This window comes from Stylophora pistillata, chromosome 1 (genome assembly GCF_964205215.1).
Source record: "Stylophora pistillata chromosome 1, jaStyPist1.2, whole genome shotgun sequence".
NCBI classification, from domain to species: domain Eukaryota; kingdom Metazoa; phylum Cnidaria; class Anthozoa; order Scleractinia; family Pocilloporidae; genus Stylophora; species Stylophora pistillata.
The window spans coordinates 4,702,353-4,727,229 of NC_142519.1; the positions used below are offsets into that span (position 1 = coordinate 4,702,353).

General features: G+C 39.4%; 1 protein-coding gene and 1 long non-coding RNA gene across 3 annotated transcripts in view; one reads left to right on the forward strand and one right to left on the reverse strand.

The window, feature by feature from the left end:
* The window catches only part of LOC111318933 (uncharacterized), a 29,956-nt gene extending 16,848 nt beyond the window's left edge, over nucleotides 1-13,108 (reverse strand). Inside the window, exons 1-5 of one of the 2 annotated variants that reach the window (XM_088754574.1) lie at nucleotides 12,513-13,091; nucleotides 6,667-6,971; nucleotides 6,020-6,121; nucleotides 5,543-5,854; nucleotides 3,590-5,150 (exon numbers count right to left, since the gene is read on the reverse strand). In XM_088754574.1, the coding sequence (XP_088610700.1) occupies nucleotides 4,909-5,150; nucleotides 5,543-5,854; nucleotides 6,020-6,121; nucleotides 6,667-6,971; nucleotides 12,513-12,625 (1,074 nt within the window). In that variant the 5' untranslated portion in view covers nucleotides 12,626-13,091 and the 3' untranslated portion in view covers nucleotides 3,590-4,908. Of the gene's footprint in view, nucleotides 1-3,589; nucleotides 5,151-5,542; nucleotides 5,855-6,019; nucleotides 6,122-6,666; nucleotides 6,972-12,512 lie in introns of those variants that run through there. The other variant, XM_088754581.1, reaches the window with a different exon arrangement.
* Nucleotides 13,109-14,789: 1,681 nt separating this feature from the next.
* On the forward strand, nucleotides 14,790-19,361 carry LOC148740949 (uncharacterized). The gene is made up of 2 exons (XR_015999261.1): nucleotides 14,790-15,979; nucleotides 18,815-19,361. It is a non-coding gene; the product is annotated as an uncharacterized LOC148740949 (long non-coding RNA).
* The last annotated feature ends 5,516 nt before the right edge of the window (nucleotides 19,362-24,877 follow it).

Below are 24,877 nucleotides of genomic sequence, written 5' to 3' on the forward strand. Positions count from 1 at the left end.
GATCGCGGCTACAATTCTATTCAGCGGTCAACTTCGACATTCATTAGGCATGTTGTGTTTCTAGTCTACAAAGTTTAAAATGTAAGAAAAATTTAGGGCTACCAAAATGTTTGACTTGTTATTTGTTAAGCTTGAGATAGTTGCTGGTTCACCGAAAAACAAATAAGCCGGTGATCTATCTCAGCACAGGGAAAGAAAAAGAAAATGGTCGAAAAACTGACACGCATATAGATATTTTATATACATATTTTACATACATATTTTATTCGAGGATTACTGTATACATTTGATATGTAATCTCTTGCGGTGTACTGTCATATGGTATCTGGCCTCGGAGTGCATGATATATTCTGGCAGCCTCTTTGCCCCAGCTACATTGTAAGTGATTGTATGACATACACGCTCGACTACTGTTTAATATTGCCGGCTTGGTAAAAGATGGCGCAGCGTTGATCACGTAGACGGTGGAACTAGGAGAACTAGTTTACAAAGAGATCCACTAATCCTTTAGCAACCTTCCAACATTGCATATGTTGGAGATCAGGAATGATTATTTTTAGTAAAGGACAAGGATGCATCAACGTCAAAGTTATCGAATTCAGTTAAAAATGATAATGGATCAGTTTTAAAGAAGATATATAGCAGAATTTAATGCCACAGTGCTAGTCACACTACCACCGACTTTTTGTGGTCGAATATCCCGCTATCCAAGTCTTAAGGTTACTTCCAACCTTCGCAGGTGTCCTTAGGAAAAAAATCGTACACGAGCCACTTTCATTAAATCCTTGCAAACTATATATCAGAAGAAAGCTTAATAAATGCAAACTACTATAGAAATATAATTCAAGTGATTTTTCCTTCTAGGAAAAGTTGGGAGTCAGTAAGACGTGAATGGATCAATGGCGGGCGTGGTACATGCTGCTCCTTCCTATCAGTACTCGCGATACCAGCAACACTGGAAAATGGCTTTCGAAAAAAGTCTTTCTGCAAATGCCTAGCGGAAAAGAATGACAGAGTCAGGGAAAAATAATGATTCAATTAAATGTCTTGACACTGTATAAAACAAACGGTTCCTTAAAGGACCCAGCTCTCAAAAAGGGTTACCCAACAAACAAAGGTTGACCCGGGTCGAGACCTTTCTGTATAAAGCTTGTTCCTGTTATATATGGATACTATTCATCAGAAACCAAAAAATAAGACGCATAGTCAAGCCAAAACTTCTTTCAAATGACCTGTCTGTCAAAGCCCTTACCAAGGTCTTTTGAAATAAACAACCAGTTTCAGTTCTAACATAATTTTAATTCACTTAGCGTGCTTTGCCAACGTGCGTGTTACCTTTTGCTTCTAGAATTTTCCTCAGCCCTCCTAAAACACTGTTCAGTTCTGAACACGGTAATCTTTAATCTGAACGCAGGTCACCTGATCCAACTGGAACAGACATCCCCGTCGTCTTAAAGATGTGCTCCGATACCATTTACGAAATTTCTCGATCCGCTTTTCTATTTGTTCCATGTTGGGATACGATTTGTAGCACACAGCGCTTGGAAGAGTTTCGCCGCCAGTCAAGTCCGAGTTCACGCCCGTGGTGTGCAAGTATCTCTCTAGACACGACGCAGTACTGAATGTACAGTTTTACCAACTGTTGTATGATGAGGGATTTATAGACGAGATACGACCCTGGTACTCACCCGACAAGCCGAAGCCCGTGTATGAGTCAGAGAATGTTAAAGCTTATTGGGATGTCCCTATATACCGCCTCCCGGTTAGCTCAATGGATAGAGCGCTGGACTGTTGTGCGGGAGGTCGAGGGTTCGAGCCCCGGCCGGACCAACACTCAAGGTCTTAAAATAATTGAGAAGAATATGCTTCCTTTCTATAACATCAAGAAATGGTTAGATATTCTAGTCTTCTCGGATAGGGACGAATAAATGGAGGTCCCGTCTCCTACAGGGTTAGGGGTAGGAGACGTTAATTTCCCACGCACGAGATTACTGTGTGATGGATGTCCTCCCCTGGGGTGGGGTGGGCGGGTTAGGATTGATTGTAAAGCGCTGTTGATCTGTCATTGTAAATAGCGCTCTATAAGTGATAAATTGTAAATTGTTGTATATGCTGATCAACAAGAGGTCAGATGCAATAGGGTGGATGCACGCATTGTAAATCATGTGTGCAAAAGAGTTGTGACGCTGGAAATGAGCTGCCCGTGGGTTAACAATCGGACAAGCAAGGATGAAGAGAAGACACTGAAGTACAGACCCCTTCGCTGGGAACTAAGGCAGCAGTTCCCAGGCTACGAGGCGAAGCAATATAACATCATTATGGATGTCCTCGGGGGGGTGGTCACGGAAGCTGGATGTCGTGATGCGCGAGCTGGTGGGAGGCAGAAGCACAGATGTACTGCGAAAGATGCAGAGGGCAGTGCTCTCGGGCACGCTGAATATTGCCCGGACTTTCAAGGTGGCAGTTTGACTTCCTGCTAGAAGGAGGACCGTAGACACAACGTAAAAGCTTTTAGGATTAGTTAACGTACATTAATTTTTTTACTCCATGGCTCACAGGTTACGGTTTTCGCCCTGTGCTGCCTGATTAGAATGTAGCATTCAGTTGATTTCTCTGCGACATAATAATAATAATAATAATAATAATAATAATAATAATAATATTCATAATGATTTATTAACAGATCCACTAGGTGGCTCTTCCCTGTTAAAATACATCAATTACAAATAAAATTAATCAAATTAAGATATTAACAAATTACGCAATATGCAATTAAAAGTAGAAGTAGGATTAACAGAACTGAATTGCAGTAAAATTATCTAATCACTCTGTACTTTCTTACATAAGAAAATTCCTTGAAAGTCTTAAAAAGGTGCTATAATCTTTACAGTTTCTAATAGATTCTGGTAAATTGTTAAATAGCTTCGACGCGTTATCTTGGAAAGTGCTTTTTTCGGTCGGGACCACTAATCGTATTTGACCCCGGTGCCGACCACACTCAAAAAAATTAGATTCAATTTGTTTCCTTGTAAGAGGTTCGGCACGTTTTCTTCACAATAGGTAGTGCAAATGATAGTAAAGAATAGACGGTCCACCCTGTCTTACTTTCGACGCGAATTGGTTGAGAAAAAAAAGTTGGTATCACGCTTTGCTAAGAAAAACCTAAGCATGCATCTATCCTAGCTTTTAAGCAGCTCCTCCTTAATAATTTTCTCCGCTCGCAGGAAAACCACACTTCTATCGTGCTTAAGCCGCTTCCTGCGTGCTTTACAACAGAAGAGAGCACAGCCGATGCTTTTTTTTTCGTTAAATAAAAGATGGAACTTTTGAAAGATCATGACTTGGAAATGAAACCTTAACTTCAAATCAGAGCTACAGGGAGCCAGAAGCGAGAAAACACACCCACTTACGAGAGAAGTGTGTGACATTCGACAGAAGAGAGAAATAATCTTCAGCATGTAACATCGTAACAAATATATCACTCTCAACAACTTTCCCAAGTAATGATCATTATATCAACCTGTAAATGAAGCTAAGGCATACAAAAAAAAAAAAAAGGAAAAACCATTTGATCATATCACAGCCACAATAACATTAAAACTCGACTTTATTTGTGGTTGGCATGTGCTTTGGTTTATTTACATGTTATTCAAACGCCTATCTTCAAAATATTCTTAATTAAATACAAACTATTTACACCATCATAATTAGAGAATATCTGTCATATATTTATCATATGTGTATAAAAATAATAAAACGACCCACAAAACGAGAAGATACACGCAATAACTAACACTACAATTCAGGCATTTCATTGGTCAATACCCTAGGTGCCAGGCCCTCATGATTAGCGCTGCGGGAAGATGGTTGATGGTCTGGCACTAATCATGAGTGCGAGACTCCAGCAAACTTGTGACCGGCTCACGTTGCCCAGGGCCCCATACTTTCCCGAGGACGAAGAGACACTCGCGCCGAAGCCAGGGCCAACTCACAAGTTAATTAGTCAAATCATTAACATGTCTTCTGGGAAAGGCTTGCTCAGCCTCATCACTACCCAACAAAAGCTGCACCTCGACAATCATCAATCACTACATACAAGAGGACGGGCCATTATTGCAACAAACAAAATACACATAACTGTTTCGTGTTGATGTTTTCTGTCCTTTTCAATAAAATAGAGAAAATGTTTTGTACGTGAATTGCACTGCCGTTTGTGACTTCTCAATTTTTTTTTAATTCTTGTTGAATTTTGATCAAATACACCATAAGTTAAATTTTCTGAAACTGAACCCATCAACGTTTTTCTTTCGTGTCCAAATGCGATGAGTTTTGATCTTTTATCTTAGTAACACAACCCTTCTTCAAACAATGCAATCGCTGAAAGCTGTTGAGGCGTTTTACCGAGTCCTAGATATCTTTAAGAGGCTAGAAACCAAAGTTTCGGGCCAAGATTTGACGGTATGGGTTGATGGTTACCGAAATACTCCAAGAAGTATTAGTGTTAAAAGCTGTTACTCAAGCTTTACCAAGTATTCTAGAGACTGGCGACAAAGCTATCACAAAGAACACAAGAGAGCTATGGAAAGGTGGCCTTCGAAAGCAATGTTAAGACAAGTTAAAAACTCCACCAAGATATGCAATCGAACCTTTTTTAGCTAGCAGGGAACACCCACATAAGAATGTAACGTTAAAGCCAAATACCAACGAACAGAATTACTAAACTGAACAGGTGAACACAACAACCGTTTCGTTTTTGGCTTTTTTTACAGCCTGGCAGTTGCCACGCAGTGATTGACTGAAACTCAACCCGTCGTGGTTGTCATCTTTTAACTGGTCACATCTGGTCACATCCTCACCAGTTACAGCTGAATTGCTCATTCCACTTCTCCTGTTCTTCAACAAAACATCTCACACGTCCGTAACGTCTGCTGACCGTCTGCATAATAACCAAGTTCTCTCCACCCGTGGTTCTATTCTGTCTTTCTCCTGGTGTCTTAATGAATTAGCTTCGATAATTTTCGCATTCTTCTCGTCGAGATCATATTCCTGTTTTCGTTTCCTTAGTCGGCAAAAGAAGATAATGTTCACCATGATTGACAGCAGAAGGCAGGCCATTAAAGGAATCATGATTGTCCAATTGAGCTCTGCAACTGAAGAAATATAACATGGGTGAGACTAAGCAAGGCGCACGTCACGTGAAAAAGTTTGTCACTTTGTCGAGGCCTCACGGTTAATAATTCGTGTACGGTTAAGCCGCAAATCGCCGCGAAGGCTTCAAAGCGCATGCACCAGTGCGAGTTTTTTACAATTAAAAAACCATATGGAAACACTGTGTGAAAGGAATGAATTTACATGCGGAATATGCGTGGAAATCGTACAGAGAGAAAACAGATACACCTCTAGTTGGGTCGAGCTTACCAAGGAAAAACTAACAACCATTTAAACTTAACGGAATGTGATCCTTCCGACCAGTATCAATTTTTGAGAGGCGACTGTTCAAAGGCAACGGTCTGAAGAAAGCTTAGAAGATCACTTCTTTTACCTGGTTTGATGGGGTTGCTCAGCTCTGCATTCACTGGAAGACCAACTACATTTAAGTCTGTAGTCATAACTGGTTCTTCAGCAGCTTCTGTTTGCCACGCGATCCTTCTTGTGGACGATTCGCTGGTGCTTGTTGTTCTTGTTGATAAAGTGATTTCCTCAGTAAGCGCATTCGTTGTAGTCGAATTAGTGGTTTGAAGAGTAGAAGTGGAGCTGGTAGTCGTAGATGACATGGTAGATTGTAAAGTTGTAGTAGGTAAAGTTGTTGGAGGTTTCGTAGCGGTGGTTGTAGGTTTTCGGTTGCACCGGGGATCTTAAGAAGGAAAAAAACAAAAAGAAAGAAAACCAATATTTGTAACGTGTTGCTGGTGCGATGGACACCATACAAAGTTGGTAAATTACCGGTAAGAGCAAGTTCTGGAAATGTCGAATAATCTATCTAATCCTGCCATACGTCCCACTAACTACAGGTTTTTACCTCTGCTGCTTGTACACACAAATATCCTTAGTTTCATTTTGTTGTGTTTGCAGTTTCCTCCCAATCGATTGTCTATTGAGCCTTGCGTACCATCTGAAGTCGCTGAAATGTGAACAGCAATAACATTGAATATGCTTTCAGGGATGATGTGAGGTTAAAACCAAAACAAGAAAAGCATTTGTGAAGTTCCTCGAGATAATCGGTTCTTTTAAGGTGTTACGAGTTTTCCGGTGCCTGGAGTTTAATTCCGTAAAGAAAAAGTCAATCACGAAACTACACAATATTGTAGTGGTAAATACTGCTAAGGAATCTTTTACTCCGTTGAAGCATGTCCCGATTTCCGCTTCATAATGCGACTAAGAATGATACCGTTTCCCCTGAAAGGGATGCTAGTCTAACTCAGGTAACCCGCATTCCCTCCCCCTCCTTTTCCAGAATTTCGTCAGGTTCCGTGACAATTTCCTAGTCACCATCTCTACTTGTGGACGGAGAGAGGCGCTATGGGAGTTACACTGTTGTACCCAAAGACACAACACAGTGATCCGGTCACGACTTGCACCCAGACCTCTCGACCCAGGCTCCGGCGAGCTCAGTATTAGGCCACAGCACCTTCAACTAAAAATTGTGCCATTCAACGGAAAACATACCAATAAGATAATATTCTCGCCCTGGAATGAACACTTGGTTTGACACAGCGCTGAACCTCTGAAACACCAGAGTATAATATTTAAGCGCCAGGGGTGTGGTACATCGCAGAAGAAGCCTACTCCCCTTAGAGGAGTCTGTGTTACAGCTGTCGTAATTGTCGCGTGACACAATCCAAACATTTTCATAAAGTTTGTCTTTGGGTGTATTTTCTCGAACTTTTTTCAAGATGGTGGACGGATTTGGACAAACGATGTGAAGCTTAGACATCGGAAGGACATTGAGAACGTTGTCACCATTGCCAAACCTGAAAGAAGGGTATAGAAAAATGCCTAAGCAATAAGAATTATAATTAAATGCAAGCAGCTTTATCAAGGTGGTGCCCGTACGTAAGAGCTAAAAAAGTAGCAAGACAATATTAGCCATCAACGGAAATAAGCTTTGTATTCAAGAACCCTCAAGGAGACTGATCAGAAAAATAAACAACTGACAACACGCACACAAGTCAGTTTTTAGACAACAACAACAAACACACACACTCACAAAAAATATGGAAACAGAAGGAACGCCATTCTAATGGCCTATACAGGCCATATACGTTTCAGGAAAAGTGGATTAAATTCGGAAACTGTGGTTTTGTTTATAAGTATAAATGGGTCGAATGTGAAAAAATAAATTAAAATTGTTAAGACAAGAAAAACGCGTTAAGAAATTGTTGAGGAGAGATACAAATTTCTATTCCCTGATATAAGTTTTGTATGAGATGTTTTGTTTTTCTTTGTATTAGGAAGGCGGACGGGTGATGTTTCTGGATAAGGGCCCGAAATATATAGTACTTTCAAGGTTACGTCCACTAAAAGAACAAAAGGTTTGTTTCTCAAGGTCAATGGGTGTAACTCATAAATGGGCGGAGAAAGTCAGGGTGAACGATGTTACTCAAACGGGTAAACTCTGATATTTTGTAATTTTTTGAAGAGTCAATTGTAGATGTGTGTATTTTGACGCAAACAACCTTTAAAATGAGTCAAATGTACTTTCATTTTTACGTCACGAAATGGCTACCAAACAATAACTTACAAGTCATGCACTGCCTCGAAGAAATCAAATAATTTGGGGTAGGGAAAGTTAAATGTCAGCTATTTGTTCCCACATGCTCCCTTTATTTCTGTCAACACAATTTCGGACCAATGAGCACGTGTGTCGTGTGTGATATGCGCATGAATATAATGAACGAAGTGTAACCTATCCGCCATATGCCGTGGCACTTAACTCAATTACTTGCTGGCGTTGAAAACCCTTCGTGGGAGAGCAAAGAAAGACTAATTTGTCTGGTATTCGAAAAACATAAAATATCTCGTAGCCTGCAAATTAACTAGGCCCCATCGAGGATTTTAATGGGAAAGCAGATGTGGTTTTAAGGGGGCAGGATCCATTTTTTCCAACAAGGCGGTTATTATTGTCGGTTTTTTTTTTTTTTTTTTGTTTACACATAAGAAAAAACATCAAACCAGACAAAACCCTAAATGTTTTCCTGTGCTTTCTTAAAACCCCTTTTATAGGCGTGATATGAGATAGCCATGACTTCCGATTACATCTTTAAACGAAAATCACGCGAGGAAAACCACTGATGTAATGAACATTTAAGGAAACCTGTTAAGTTTGGAAATTTGTCCTGGAGCAGCCTCCTCGTGGACAGGTATCTTAGAACAGTTGAAGAAAGAAATTAATTCTTACCCCTAGCAATGACAACCGCAAAGCCGCCAAAATCAGACAAAACTGAAGAAACTCATGGGAAACTGAGATTGAATTAATTACATTAATTCATTTACAATATTTCTCTTTAATCTTGCATTCGCAAATAATACGCCGACAACGTATTTGTATTAAGGTACTCCAAATTGGCCGCAAATACATCCTGCCAGGCTGAAAACTGCGTAAACATAGGCACTGGTGGTCTGAATGAGACAAACCTCGGAATTTGTTTAACTTTTAATAGAACGTTAAGTTGAAAAATTCAGAACTAGTAACATGTGCATAAAGAGACCGTCAGCGATATTACTTAGTTCGGGATTGAAAGAAAATCAAAATTGTGGCTATATGCGTGACTTAATCCGCCGCTGTACTTATATAACAACACCTGTAGATCTGACGCGAAAACATTTTATCTTCGTAAATATATTGATGTTTCTTGACAAATGAGGTCAGGAATATTTCTCCTAACAGGAAAAACAACTAATATTGAATATCCTTTGGCCACTTTGCTACCTTTGAAGTGAGGCTAAATTATGAGCTAACTCTTAACTGAAATCCACCGCAAAAACACTTATTGATCGAAAAAGGAACGTAGGACAAATTTGTTATATCGGTATATTTCTGTATTTTTAAATCATTGTAAACTTTGCTTCGTTTGAAGTAATACGGTCACTTAAAGCGGATGCATAAATAGGAAATTACTGTAGTTAAAGGCTATCTCTGGAATCTTCACTCCAACCCGTGGGTTACAAATTTGTGAAATTCTCCGACAAATTGAAACCATACGAGCGAAAACAGATCCCTTCGGCTGAAAATAGTCTATTCGTCGTTAATCCTATCACGACAGACATCTTCCAAAACACGTAATTATCATGTGATGTTATCTCTTGCTTCAGTATGCCTCTCTGAAGGGGTCATTCGTTTTCAAGAACACATTCAAGTTTTCGACTTAAAATGTGACATGTTTCAAATTCAAGAGTGACAGGAAAATGATGCACACTCGATTTTCACAAATTGAAAACAGTGAAGCCCCTTATTTCCTTCCATTAGGAAGGTAGTCGGAGCTGAAACTCATTTTCGTGACAGGCGAAATTATGCATATTGGAATAAAAGAGGACTGAATCAATGAGGTGGAAGAAAAGAATCAGATACATGTTATTGCACGGGCTAAAGGCCTGAACTAGGTTCACTCTTCTACGGATATGAGATGCGCACTGATCATGTCGATAACATCACTCCACCCTGCAGTCATTAAAGGAACCTTTACTATATTTTGTTTGTGGGTTAAATGAGTGGAAAAAGAAAAAGTTTTGTACAAGAAAATTAGGAACCTTTTTTTCTGGAGGAAAAAGTGACTTTCCTCTGTTGAGCGGAAAACCTTTCAACTGTCCAACACGTGCCTTGTCCTAACTTTACCTCAGAGGCTGCTTTCAACATTGGAAAGTTGGTTTCGACACAGAACTCTAATTATAACGAATACATGACCTATACTATCCCTTACAAAGAACCTTAACTTATAATCCCTTTACAGGGATACGCAAAGTACACGCGAGATTAAAAAGATTGCGCGCTAAGTTCGAGAGGGTCTTCATTAAAAAGGATCTTAAAGGAGTCTCGTTTCAATAAAGCAAAGAAGGCGGCGAATCTACCTTCTCGTTCGTGAAGATATTTCTGCAATTTAGCCTCTGCAACAGCTTGCCCATGACCTCACCTACGATAAATGTTCTTTCACTTCGAAACATTTAGACTGCCGGAACTTCGGCCGAGACGTGAGCTCAGACAACATTAGTTCGACACAACAATCCGACATTCATTTCGTAAACATATTGAGTTGTGATTTGGACGCGCTAAAGAAGGGCGTATATTGGAATTGTTCAGTTTCCTCCAAAATGAGGTCAATTCTTTAGTAGAAAAATTGTAAGAAATACATCTTGTCAGCTGGTTGCTAAATGTTTCGATCTCGTTGAGTGACGAGAAAAAGAGAACTTAGATCGATTACCCCAATAACGTGTTCGTATTCGCATTTTAACACGTACTCGCTCGTGTCAAATTTAAGAAACCACTCAAAAATCCTAAATCTGTCAAATGACGCCAATTTCAAGGATGTTTTTCTCAAAAGTCTGAGTAGAATGAACTTAGAAAAAGGAAACAAGCGTTTATCTCCGGGCGTATTTTTACAAATGTTGACTGGTTTTAGAGAGAACAACAATATAAAGTTACTAACATCAACATGTATCATTTCACCACTTTCTAATTTATGCCAGATTCATTTTTAGCAATTTTGATACCTATCAAATGGCCCTTTTTTCGGGAAAGTGTATGTAAATTGTACATATTACATTATTATTAGTATATTAAGAGCTTCTATCAAAATGGTGATTCATTCACTCTTGGTGATCTGCTTACGATAAAAGTCAATTCAACTCTTGCCATCTCCCCTCCAATGTCGAGCACAAGTTTGCAGTTTTATCATGTGAGTTTTGGCTGCAGAATTTGATCCTCTTCGTGTAATAATCGAACTATGTCGACAAGTCAACGTTGTTATCCTTTGAAACAACGGAATTAACAGAAAAGACATGTGGGGATTTGAAATTCCTAAAGTTTGCAGACTGAAATTTTTTTCCGCAAACAGGATTACCACCGGGACAAATCCCTAAAGTCCAACGTGAAAATTGTTTCGCCTTTGTCTCGCATCTGCTGAGTTAATCATTCGTCGTAATATTGAGCGCACCGTTGGCCAAACTAAACCGCCGTGTCTTCTTTTGTTACGGAGGACCGCATTTTTATTAAACTTAATTTGCACTGGGTCATCCCGTACAATTAAATAGGTCATCCGCCTTTGTTTGAAATCACACAGCCAACACCAATCGGAGAAATTTGTGTCAAGCGGCTAGAGTAAAATTGATTTAAGGATATGAAATAAGCAAATAAAGTTCGCGGTTTGTGTTCTTAGTATTGTGAAACTTAACTGGTGTTTACGTTTGGTTTGAACATGAAAAGATACGTTTGTGTCCTGCCTTCTTCGCTGTTAAACTGAATTCAAATTTAACTGGGTATTGTAATTGAAACTGCCATGACTGCTCTGTATGTTTATAACCAAAACACGACTTTTAGTATACGGTACCCACTAAATTATAAGGCTTGCAAATTAATAATTTCTAGTTCAGTACAAACTGTGTACACATCCATTATTTAGGAATGCCAAATTTATTAAATCTTGTTTCTGCTCTCGTCTTGAACGCTGATGGAATAATTTTTACACGCTGGGCTTGCGTTGATCCACAAACTTGGAAAGGTCACTGTTCTTGTATTGATCAATAACATGTCAGACTTTTAATATGCTAGTCTAAAGGAGTTGTAAATTATTTCATGCATGAAGTTTCACGTATTCTATTTTGACAAAGCACATATTGCACCGCGGACGCAAAACCGAACGCAAGGCCAATGTAAACAACGCGACATGAGCGAAACCAAACAAAAGCTAACAGGGATAGCTGGGGATTGAAATAACAATAAAGATTTACAACAGCTCTGTTTGGAAATCTGCGATAAAACCATGTAGGAACGGATTCTCACAATACTGCATTATCATCTCTATAAAAATAATAAACCTGCCGTGTGAATCATGTCCATTTGCAAGTAAAACATAGATGAGACATTCCCAATTCACGCTGAAGAAACACAAACGCGATAGCGTTCGTTTCAAGTTTCCCTATTGCGTTATCAGCAACTTTCGACACATATGAAGATAAGGGAAACCGCCAATAAGTTTACGGAGTGGTTGCCTTGAACGCGATCGATCTGATAACGTTGATTGTCCCGCGGTCGAACAGCATAAAAGCAGCGCACAAAACAGGTAATTATGGTGCAACACAATGGAAAATTGAGCTATTTCTATAGAGAGTGCAATCAACTAGTGTCGGAGGCTCAAACCGTCAGAATCTAATCACAGAAACACGAAAACGAAACACGGACATATCGAAAGGACATGAACTCCACAAGGCAGCGAGTAATATTCAAAGAAGAACCACGACTTGCCGCGCTTAATCTTATTAAATCATTACACACAAATGAGAAAAGAAAATGTTTGACTTACAGAGGATTTTGAGGAGACCAGTGAATCGATGGATAAACAGCACCCTCCAGAACATGGAAAAGGACGACAATCTGAGCTAAAAGTAATAAAACGGAATACGTTCCTCGCGGCATCGTGTTGGTTCTTGTTAAACGACGCAAGCCATGTGAAGTGAGGCGAGTTTTGTCGCAGTGGTTTTTCCCTCAGTTCCGTTCACCACAGTTGGAGAGACGAATATTTCACAGCTTCCTCTCCAGCGAAGCCTTTAAACGCGCCGGAAACGCTTTGATTCTCTTAATCCTCCAGCCACAAATAACAAATGTTTTCATCGACGAATATCAGACTGTCATTTTAGCCCACGGCAAACCAATATGGTCAAAATACTAGCTGAATGACCGTTGACAGATTGGGTCCCACACAATGTTACCACTCTCTCGGGTAGACCTTTTCGCGTCTCACCAAACAGAAATGTAAAGTTCTAATCTTATAACTTTCGCACGCAAGGATCAGACTCTAAAAAAGGCTTTATGACCATTTCTTGACCTTTCTAACTCTTAAATGCTCTTAGCAACACCGACCCTTGAAACGGGAAACCTCTTATTCATTAGTACGCATGATAGGCGTTGAAAACTTGAGAGGAGGACAATTGTTGATTTTCCACAAACCCCCTTCCCACCCTTAGTAAGTACCATTTTGTCCACACCCTCCCCTAGCTGTCTGCTAAGAATTGTTCGTAAACAATTTTGTCTCTTATATTAACTTTGTAATTTATGTTCTTGTGGGTCTAAAGCCGAAGATAAAATTTTGTTGTTTGGTTAGGAATTAGAGTGACACATGTTCAGTATTAGCGTGTTCTAGTGCTGCTGGCGATCTAAGATGACCTTTTTAAGCCAAATCATTTGTGTACCGAGTTGTTCCATTTGGTGTTCATTAAGCTAAACAATTTTATTTATGATTTTTGAGCCCCCTGCCGTAAAAACATTACATTATTTCCCACGAAGACCACGGAATGTATCTGATGGTTTCAATTGTTCATGAAATCACAAAGGAATACTGGAATCAAGACGGATTTGATTAGCTTTGAAAAACTTTAATCGGAATAAGAAGTCTGTGTTGTGTACTCTCGTTTACTATGTGACTGCAAAAATAGGCCAATACGAGAGAATATCCATTAACATTGCAAGAATGTTCTAAATTAGAAAATGGACAAGGCAAGTAGAGGTTTTAGCTTTTGAAACGTCTTTGCAAGGCCAGGGGTTGCCAAAACTTAACAAAGTGAGTTTGACAAACTTATATTCGAACGTAAATAATGAAACATTTGTTTTCTTAAAGGCCACAGGCAAATCTTTTTGCACGTATTAAACGTCCTATTTCTTAGAAGCGTTTAGTGCTCCTTTTTATTCTGAGGCAATCGAGAGGAAAGGGAAAATTGATCTTATAAATAAACTTTAGAAGTTCTCTGCATGCTTTCTTACTCCCCGCCGTGTTTCGAATTAGTTAATTAGAACGGTTTGGCTTTAATGTTTTCATTCAATAATTGTGATGGATAGCCTTGTCATGCGATGAGTAATGATCACGCCATTTATTGACAGGATAAAAATGGACGTGATAAATGATTTGCTGAGCACTTTTAATTTAATTGTTATTTAGAGTAAAGCTCTTGGAAATTATTTGAACTAAGATCTGTAAAGCTCCGATGTAAACTTCTTTCGTCAGTGCATGTGAAAACTGAAGCGCGTTCTAAGTTGAAACGGCTGCTTCAACGACCCCGGCGCTCCTGTTCTTCTGGTGTCTTCGACCTAAAATGGAGCACTATTATTGCCTAAGGGAAAGCTAACATAGTCACGATTTCTGTAATGAATAAGTCAATACAAAGAATTTGACAAAAATAAAACTATAAAAGACCACCCCAACAGAAGCACCTGCTAACTCGCACAGGTTGCACAAAACGGTCTCAGAGGGAAGAAAAAAATCTTAAAAAATGCGGAATCTGTGAGTTCATGCGTCAGTTGCTTTGAAGTGGAATACGTGTTTCGAGAGCTGGCGTGGAAGCACGTAAAATATTAGTAACGAACTCTTGTCCAGTGAAGCATGTACGTACGGCTTCCGCTGGGTGGAGAACCGGACTCAGAAGGCTCCTCACTGCGGTCAATTGGGTCGATTTCCACCCAAATGTTCCTGTTCCAGATAGACTTAGAAGGAGCTTAATATAACCACTTGAATATTTCTTTCGATTACTGTGTTTGAAATGGATTAGAATAGCAAAGTTTATTTATGTGGCTTTCTGTGCAACTGAGGTTCCACTGGATCTGTATTTGTTGTTTAAAAAAATTGACGTCAATGTTAGTAAATAAGCATATCGCTGTTGCTGTGAGAATTAAAAAGGATACAATAACCAGAGAACCAAACGGCAACTACAGAATCGACGAGAGTAACAGGAGAAACAAAAACATGAAACAATGTGATAATTGTATAATTGTTCAGTATTTCCACGTCGAAAACCGACACAAGAGGATACTAGGAAATTATTACAACCTTCTTTCATTATTTATTCGTAAATTATCCTACAAAATTAAAGACAAAGTAAATGGGAAAAGGAAATGATGGCTTTTTTTAAGCATACACAATCTTGTAAATTATTCCGGGTGATTTATAAAAACTCTTTATTATCTTATTTTTCTTAATTATCCGTATCAAATTGTAATGTGCACGCTACTTACTTGTCTTTCAATAAAAACTGTAAAATAAAAAATACGACATCATTGATGTCAGCTGTTTACCAAGATTTTTTTGCCTGAAATGATAATTATAATAAATAAATAAATAAATAAATAAATAATCGACTTATATAGCACTATATCCGACTGCTCTGTGGCGCTTTACAATACTGAATTAAAAAGATAATGACTACAATTGATTAAAGAAAAAATAATTAAGACAAACAATCACATAAAATCACAAAATATTTGAAAAAAAGCTTTTTTTAAAAATGCAAGTCTTTAGACATTTCTTAAAAGCAGCCAAAGAAAAACCAGGCTGTCTCATATGAATGGACAGAGCTTTCCACAACCGTGGGGCAGCCACCGCGAAAGTTCTGTCACCATAAGACTTTTGAACAGACCTTGGGACAACCAGAAGAGACTGTTTGGATGACCTGAGACTACGAATGGGGATATACGGTGTTAGAAAATCACTAAGATAAGAAGGGGCTAAATTATTCAGAGATTTAAAAACCAACAACAAGATCTTAAAAACAATGCGATGCTCTACTGGTAACCAATGGAGCTCCGAAAGCAATGGTGAAGTATGACCAAATTTAGGACAACGCTGAACAAGACGAGCGGCACAGTTCTGTACAGACTGTAGCCTCTGAACAATATCCACTTTATGATGGCGAATGTGTGTTGACAAACGGTGGCAGTGAACTGAAGGAAAGTAGAGGTGTTAATGACTTCCATTGTTGTTCTTAGGCATTTTCAAAATACAAGGTAAGCATTAACAATTATGGAAAACACTGCCTCAGTTGCTGCGATAAATTCAATGTCGCTATACTGTGCGCGTGTTACTATTACATTCTTCTTTCCTGTTGGAAAGTTTCACATTCGCCCTCGAAGCTTCGCTTCTCGGCCAAATATTTCAGTATTTTTCGGACAATATCTCAGCCGCGGATTTCATCAGCCGACATACCAGCTACCTGAAGGGGCATCTATTTACTAATTGTGCAGTGCACTGGAAATTGAACAATATCCACTTTACAGAAAGAAAAACACTTAACAGATTTCAGTGTAATGAGCTTGCGTATTGAAATGCTATGAGACGGACCTAAAGCTCTAAGAGAAGATTATTGCACTCTTCATATCCACTTTATATTCTAATATCATAGTTAAAATGAGCCCAGTATCTATCGTATTAGGATTTGTAGTCCTCAGAGAGGAATATCAGAAGTAATCTTTATCCCAGAGCAGTGGTCTTTAGTTCCAAAGCAACAGCCTTCTGAGTGAGCCTTCTTCTGTCAGGAGGATTTGGTGTGATGGGTGGCACAGATAGAGGCCTAGGGAGTTACGACTTCTCCTTACGTTGAGAGATAATGAACATAAAGGGCATGGATGCTCTGTCAGCGTGTCTGCGTTATGGCCACTGATATTTCCGTTCTTCGATGAAAGGATCCACTTGTGATGAACATCATTTTCTTAAAAGAGACAGCAAGATAAAAGTACTGCAAGGGGAATTCATATTCTAGACATTTTCTTTCTAGTGGGTTTCTTTGTCCTGATTAAGGTTTTCGAGCACTGACTGTAAGATCATTGCGTCATGCAAACCTAGTCATTTTATAATCATTGCCGGAGGCTAAGACATCCTGCGTGATTTTGAAACACATTTTCAAAACTCAAGAATTTTGAAAACGTCTTTTGAAATTTATCGCTGGTATGATTGAGGTAACGAAATCCACTTTGTACATTTGACATGAAGTGATCGAGACTTGTAATGATCAAACCAACAGAATAATCAAATGTTCCTAGTTTGGCCATCAAATCTCTCTTCAGCTAATTTACGAATATATTAAGTCGATTTCGCAATTGTAAGATCAACTTATGAAATATATCAAATTCATAAAACATCTCTTTTTTAGAGTTGAGGAATACTTCCAGTTGACAGACGAAGATACATTAACTCTTCATAAACCTCTTCGAGGATGGAAGAGAAGGAAACAGTGCATCACAATTTATAAGTATCGACTAAAATCATTAGAACGTGACTCAGTTGTGTTGAACATAATTTTTGGACAAATGCGCAAAGTGACTTTAAATATGCACGCTTGGGGAGTGCTTGTGATAAACTACCACATCTTATACCCCACGAGCGTATAAAAATGAAATAACTAACCTAAGAAGTGAATTTCACGTAAGGCAATCCTGGGAAGTGCTCCGGCTTTTTTAGTGTCTGTCCCCCACAAACCAATTCCTACTGACATACTTCATGTTGGAAAAAATGATAAATTTAGCAGAGTCTCTTTTGCCAGGCTGATCAGTTGAGTATCAGCTAAACCCGGTCAGAACTGACGATTTTTAAAAGACAGAATTAATTGAAATCTAGCAATTAAGAATTTCCATTAAGACTTATTTAAGTGTTAATTAAAAGGAATGGAAAATTATAGTAAGTAGGTTGATTATTTCTTATTCCTTTTGGCGGTCTCATCTAAGCCCAATTTCTTTTACCTTTTTCTTATTGTGGTTGTGAATTTGGCATGGAAGCAGATGTTCAGTTTCTATTGTAATTAGAACTTGTTGTATTACTGGTATTTCGCGATAAGCTATGTTTTTAAATTTATTTATGTCAATCTGCAAGAGAAGAGAGCAAGTCTCTCTGGTAAAAAGTTAGCCTCGTACAGGAATTCTTGGAAATTCCTGCTTCTTATACTTTTGATTATTCTCAGACTCGCTCTTTTGGAACAAATTCTATATCAAATACACGATTAAGGAATATTTCTGAAAAATTCAATTTAACACCTATATAAGCTGGTGCACAGCATTTTTCAATCAGAATAGAGTGAGAGTTGAATTTTACAGATCAGAGAGAAATTGAATTGAATAGATAATTTGGTTATATCAACTAAGTTGAAATACTGAGTAAATTGGCCACCTTAACGAGTTAAAAAGCTTATTTTTCGAGCGTTAGCCCTTCGTCAGAGCGAATCAGACGCTCTGACGAAGGGCAAACAGCCTTTTAAATCGTTTCGGTGACCAATTTACAATTTCAACATAGTTGATATATCCAAATTACCTTGTTACCCTCACCGACGCACCAGGACAGTTTCTTTAGAAACTTTCAGCCTATATGAATTGAACAGAGTTGTGTTAAAAACTGAGCTTGTCCCAAGAAAAACTTGAAAATTGTATTAAGAGTCAAGCCAAGAAATAAAGGAGTTCAACCGAATGTTAGAAAAAGCTGCTAACACGATTAATTGAAAGCTTCTGCAAGCAAGGCTAGCAAACAAGAAGCTAAAAATTCCTCTTCCAGTTCAATGGTTTAGCGAGTTTGAACTAATAACAATCTGTTTTAAAGAGACAACCACAGGCGGACCAAGCCCTCTTTGAGAACTACACAAGGAACGCAATTTGCATTTCGATTTATATGGACCTGTATGGGATTTTTTAGAAGATATCCATAGAAACAGTTAAAAGTGAAAATATTACATAAAAATGGCTTACCTTAGTCCATATGTGTGTTGTTTGCTCCCGGTGTCGTTATTTTACCGATTTCACTTGATTTAAGTGTTTTTTTTTTTTTTTTTTTAATCCTGGTTTTCTCTTCTTCTCTTTAAGAAAACTAGGATGTGGGAATAGCTGATTCATGATGGTGGACGAATAGTGGTTTCTTGGGTGGTTTTCGGTAGAATTCGAAAGAGCTGTTGCCATCCTTGGATATGGTGACTTTGAAATCCAGTGATAATAATGACATGCCACTTGGTGTTGTTTCTGGTTTTTCAATTTCAAATTTCAAATTAGGGTGCACATTGTCTATTGTATGGTGGAAGTGGTCTGTGGAAGTGGTCCACCAGCCTCTTGCAGTTACTAAACCACACTGTGTATTAGCGGTGCCAAGGTTGGTGCCATGATGCGTAGGAGAGTCTCCATCAACAGTGTTATCAAGAAGAGATATTGCATTCGTCTCATTATTATCTCTTGATATATTCATTGATAACATAACCAAAGTAAAGTGCGCGCTCTGATTGGTCAATTTAGCGTCCCCCATTTGCCCATGGGTGTACGCTGCTGACGTGAGCAAATGCAAAGACTATTTTTCCGCGCGCGCTTGTTTTTTTCTGGTCACGTAAGATTTGTTAAATAAAAGGGAACTCTTTAGCTACAATGTATCAATGTTATGTTATAAAACAAATGGTAAACACCACAGCGTACACTATTGAGTTATGGATGCACTTAGGAGGTTTGCTAAGCACTCAAGAAGCTAGAGTCGCTCTCGGCTATCGCCTCGAGCGACTCTTACGCTTCTTTCGTGCTTAGCAACCTCCCGCGTGCATCCATAACTCAATAGTGTACGCTGTGGTGTTTACCATTTGTTAAATTAAAACTTTTGAAGTGTGGAGCTCCTTTTTTTTTTCTGACAAAGCCATAGCGGATGTTTTGTTGTGCCACAGGCAGCAGACTAAGATAAGGCTTTTTTCATCTCGATCAAGTTATATTAGAGCTTAGGGGTGCCTTAGATCCCAACCCTCGTGTACCAGGCAGGTATCAGGGACTCTCGAAGACACAGATTATTTGTAAAGTTCATCACAGCGACATTAATGTACAAGGTACGTTGACACTAATAACAAAACTAACAAAACAATACAGGCGTCTTGACAACACCTACATGCAAAGTAAAGGCATAAATGGAGACTTTTGACAAATATCATGAACTGACTAAGAGAAACAGGACGACTTACCCAAAAGATTGCCAAGGTTCAGCGAGTAGCCACTGTTCTCTTCCCCAGGCTAGCGTATTCAGCGTAAACAATTTTGATATCTCTCACTTCAAGGTCCGCTCGTAGCTTGTTTTCTGTCTCATTTTGTGTCAGGCGGTAGATCTCTTGAAGTCCGAGCCAAAATTCACCACTGAAGAAATTTCCGAAGCCACGTTTGTAGTCATAAAAAGTGCGTTTAAAATTAACGGATCGATTCATTCTCCTCTGGAATACTGTCCACCCTCCACCGGCCGTTGCCTGATAGCAATATACATCAAATGCAGCTGAGCCATCGGAATCGATCGTAAAAATACCGCTAATTGTTTAACCTCTGTTGTAGCTCAACACAGTTCTGAGCTTTCGAGGAAATTTGGCACAAACAGGATAAATGAACATGAAATTCTTGACTTTTTAATTGAATTGATACTGAGTTAAATCACTTTATGTTACTTATGCATTCGCAAGTGTCAAAGGAAGAAAACGAAAGCGGAAAAAAAATTAAGAAAAGAGAATCAATTGAGTGGGGTAGACTTAATGAGACGAGCACATTGCATGTTCCAACCAACGATTCCGACCAGTTGATCAATATGAAATGAATGAGGACTTCAAAAGAAGTCAAATGCATGGGAAACACTCCCGCAATCTCGCTTTTGTCTAAGAGTCATAGAAACCAAACTCCAACTCAGAAAACATGACACGTAGCATTATTTTTTTAAGTGGGGTCCTCTTCCAGAAAAACAAATAATAATTAGGATTTCAAGGTTGCAGAATAAACGAAAGTTCATAATCTTATCTGTCTCGTTATTTCTGTTTCCTTGATGGATGATATATTTTGTTATCTTTGTCACCTTAAATGCTCTATCGGGGCAACACGAGTTAAAGATAAAACTTGAATCGTCATCAAAAGTGCCCCACTGAGCAGACAAGTAGAACTTTGTAAAACAGACATGATGGGATGGAACATCTTTCTGTAGCTTAAAATCTACAATGGCTTGCGTTGTAGCAGTTATTAGCTGAAGATATTTCAACTCCTCAACTTTGTATACATACTTATCAGGGAAGCATGATTTTCTAATAGATTGCGGAGTAACTTCTTTTTATACTATTGGGAAGCTTTTTTTGTTACATGCATTTGAATTGAAGTACGTAAATCAAGCGTAACACCGAAGATGCGATGTTCTACAGGGATTCCCCTCATGCAGTGGTTCAGATTAATCAATTTATTTAATTCATTCGTGCGGTTTGAATTTTATGAAGTCAGTTAAAATGACGAACACGTGAGCGTCAGAAAGTGTTACCTAAATAAAGTTCACCTCAATCATAAAATGATCGCAGGAACGTTAAATGGTTCTCCTCTCTTGAAACAAACGTGGTCGAAGTGGCACCCACCACAAAATATCCCGGCGTGAAATGTCCAACGCGTTCCCTTTGGAAACGACTGGCGTTTCCGAGAACGTACGGAGACCTTATCAGAGGAGACCTGGGGTCGAGCACGATAATTTGTCACTGCCCTTAGCCATAGTTCCCAATGAACAGTATCCCAGGGGTACTGGTCGGGAGCTTACTGTCATACATAACGAAACTGTTCGTCGTAAAATGACCAGTCGCCACGTTTAGACGCAATGTCCTTCACGACCTCACAGTATTTCCTCATCTTAGGAGCCTCAATAGGATATTTCTCTACATAAATGGCGACAAAAGTATTCAATGCTGATAACCCCTGATTGAGGTTATAAAACTTCTTAGGTAGTTGGCTAGCCTAGCGTCAACTGGGGCTGAGTAGACGACGTACTTGAGGGGGTTAGGGACAGGGAATGACGATCGACATTTGGGGACAACAAAAACAACCCGCCAAACTCAACATATTCATTAATTACCCAAATTTTTGCTTTGATTTGTGGGTTGAATCTAGGGCCGAGAGCTAGCTAAGACTATGCTTGAGAATAGCTTCCGAGAGGAAATCTGAGGCTGTGTACCTTGAATGATAACTGTGCACATGATTTAGCCTTGAATGGCCCCGCTGGAGGAACGCTCCCCATCACTTTCAACGGGAAAAATTGAACATGTTTTGGGGTCTTTAACCAGGCTGTGGGTCCCCCCAGTGCCCAATGCTTGTTGTATTGCTTGGGAAATGGTTGTCGTGATGCAGCTGGACAGAGCTCGCAGATAAACGGAGATCAAGTTTTGGTTTTGGTCATTGCTCTGGGTCTGATCGACAACAGCCACGTCTGGAGAAACTTCAGAAAGGTCGGAGTCTCTCGTGCGTTTCGCTCTCCTTTGCGCGTTGGACTGTACGGAATGTGCACACTTCTTGGGTGGCATGGCTTAGTAATAAAGTTCCTTTGATCAGAAACTAGATTACGGTAAAAAAAAAAAAAAAAAGATTAACACTGAACCGCAATTAGACAACACTTAAGATTATGCACTCCGGCCTTAGCGACGGAAATGAACTAAAAAATCACCGTGGTAAATAGCACATAGGATACACCCAGAAACTGAGCGGTCGGAAAGGATTGTACACTCATGCGGTAACAGCCAGTACCTAACATTGAGCCCGAGCCGGTAAAATAATTATACATGTGCAGCGGGTGTGTCTAAAACGAAGACCCAAAACCGAAGACCTAAGACCTAAGACCCACTGGTCTAAAACGAAGACCCTGCGGTCTAAAACGAAGACCCTGCGGTCTAAAACGAAGACCCTGCGGTCTAAAACGAAGACCCTGTGGTCTAAAACGAAGACCCACTGGTCTAAAATGAAGACCCAGTGGTTTAAAACGAAGACCCAGTGGTCTAAAAGGAAGACCCTGTGGTCTAAAACAAAGACCCACCGGTCTAAAACGAAGACCCACTGAACTAAAACGGAGACTCTGTGGTCTAAAACAAAATGCCTCCGTGAAATGTTTTAATCGCCCTTCTTTGCTGTTTGCTTGCCATGCAAAACCTGATTATGGCTAGTCATCAGTTACTTCTGGTTTTGTTGGGAAGGATTCGGCTTTTACGGATCCTGGAGACTTAAATACAGGTATCTTTCTTCAGCATGAAGTGATGTCTCATACTTTGAACTTTTCCTCTTGCCAGAGGTTTTTGCGCCTTCGATGCTTTCTTCGGAAATCTCAGCAACTTCGTTTCGCATCGAAGCGCTAGCGCCTGTAACGTGTGGTTGAACGCAGTAATGCAGATGAAGCGCGTTTAGATGACACTTTAATTTATGCACTGAAGAAATTTAGTGTTTATGGTTTTAGACCATTCTGGCTGGAGATTATCCTTGCAGCCTGTGGTTAATAAATTAGCGAGTCATACACAGTCGACCTTTGCGCCTTTATATGATAAAGACAGTGTAGCAAAGTAATGAAGTCACCTCATCGTAATTTTCTCAATATACATTAGAAAAATAGAATATTTGTGACGACAAAATATACCAAAATTGTCACTAAAACGTATATTTCTATATTCTTAGAATTTAATTGCGTTACACAATTTGACACGTGTTGTACCGACTGGGATAACGTAACGGTCAAGTTGGTCGCGCGCTCAGATGACATTTTAATTCATGCGCTACAGAAATGAGAGCAATTTAGCTTAGTGTATAGCCTTTCCTTGAAAAAAAGGTTTTGAGAACAACGGATCTTCGTTTTAGACCAGTGGGTCTTCCGTTTGCCAGTCCGTGGGATGCATTTGCAACAGTAAATTTCGCAACCCGATTTTATCTCTTGGATTTTTAAACGCGATAATGTATTGAGCATTTCTAGAAATCGTTTTGGTGTACGTTTTAGACCAGTGGGTCTTCGTTTTAGACCACAGGGTCTTCGTTTTAGACCAGTGGGTCTTCGTTTTAGACCACAGGGTCTTCGTTTTAAACCACAGGGTCTTCGTTTTGGACCGGGGGAAAATACTTTAGGATTTTCTGGGTGGGGATGTGCCGCTGGGACCCTGGAACCCTTAACCTATACTAGAGCTATTTCAGCTGAGTTTTGTTACCCTATATTAGAGTAAACTCCCCAAACCCCCCTATCCTGGAGTAGCTGAGCTATGCCAAGTACGCACGTACGCCATTATAAGGAACAATAAACTGTTTAATTTTAACCAGTATTAAAAACCACTGACTTCCGAAAGAATCCCGATTTTTGACAGTTAATAATACCCAGTACTGTTTTATGATATTGACACTTTCTCTGCTTTTACTCCCAAGGCTGAGTTGCGTAAATTTCAACTTGTCGATCTGAATTTTTTATGTTTGAGTGGCAATTCCCGGTTTCCCTAGTCTAGATAAAATCTTCAACCAACCGATCAGTTTCCTGAAACATGATACCCTATTCTAGAGCCAAATGCTCTGATTTAGGTCTTCGTTTTTGGGTCTTCGTTTTAGACAGATCCGTTTGCAGCCAGAGAGGAGTACATACGTTTTTATACGTAGTAACGACAGCTTTGTAGCTGAGTCATACGTAGCAGCGCCTAATAAGGGCAATGGCTTACAGAAAATGTATGAGGCTGACACAAACAACAGGCGAATGTAGAAGTAAAACATCAAAGACTCGGCATATGGCGGGTGTCGCGGTCATTACTACCCAGTGGAAGAATGAGGTCAAACATGCGTTTCGGTTATAGTATCTAACACTCAATGGGTTTTCCTGAGAATGTTGACAAAAACTTCCTCGATTCTTATTGGTCGATTTTGGCTTACGACATCCGCCGGAAGTACAAAGTAGCACCTTTGGGGCCCCGACAGGGGTTACAATTTTTCACATTTTTCAGATTTTTGTACCTCGGGTAGGGTGGCTGGGTCCGAAATTCGATAACCAAAAAGCATGTTTGGAACTCCTTTGAGTACCCCTCATGTCCGGACCAGTTCCCTAGAAGAGCTCCTAATCTACGACTTTGCGTTCCATTTTCTCGTAAACCATTGAATGGAATGATTCAAAACCGA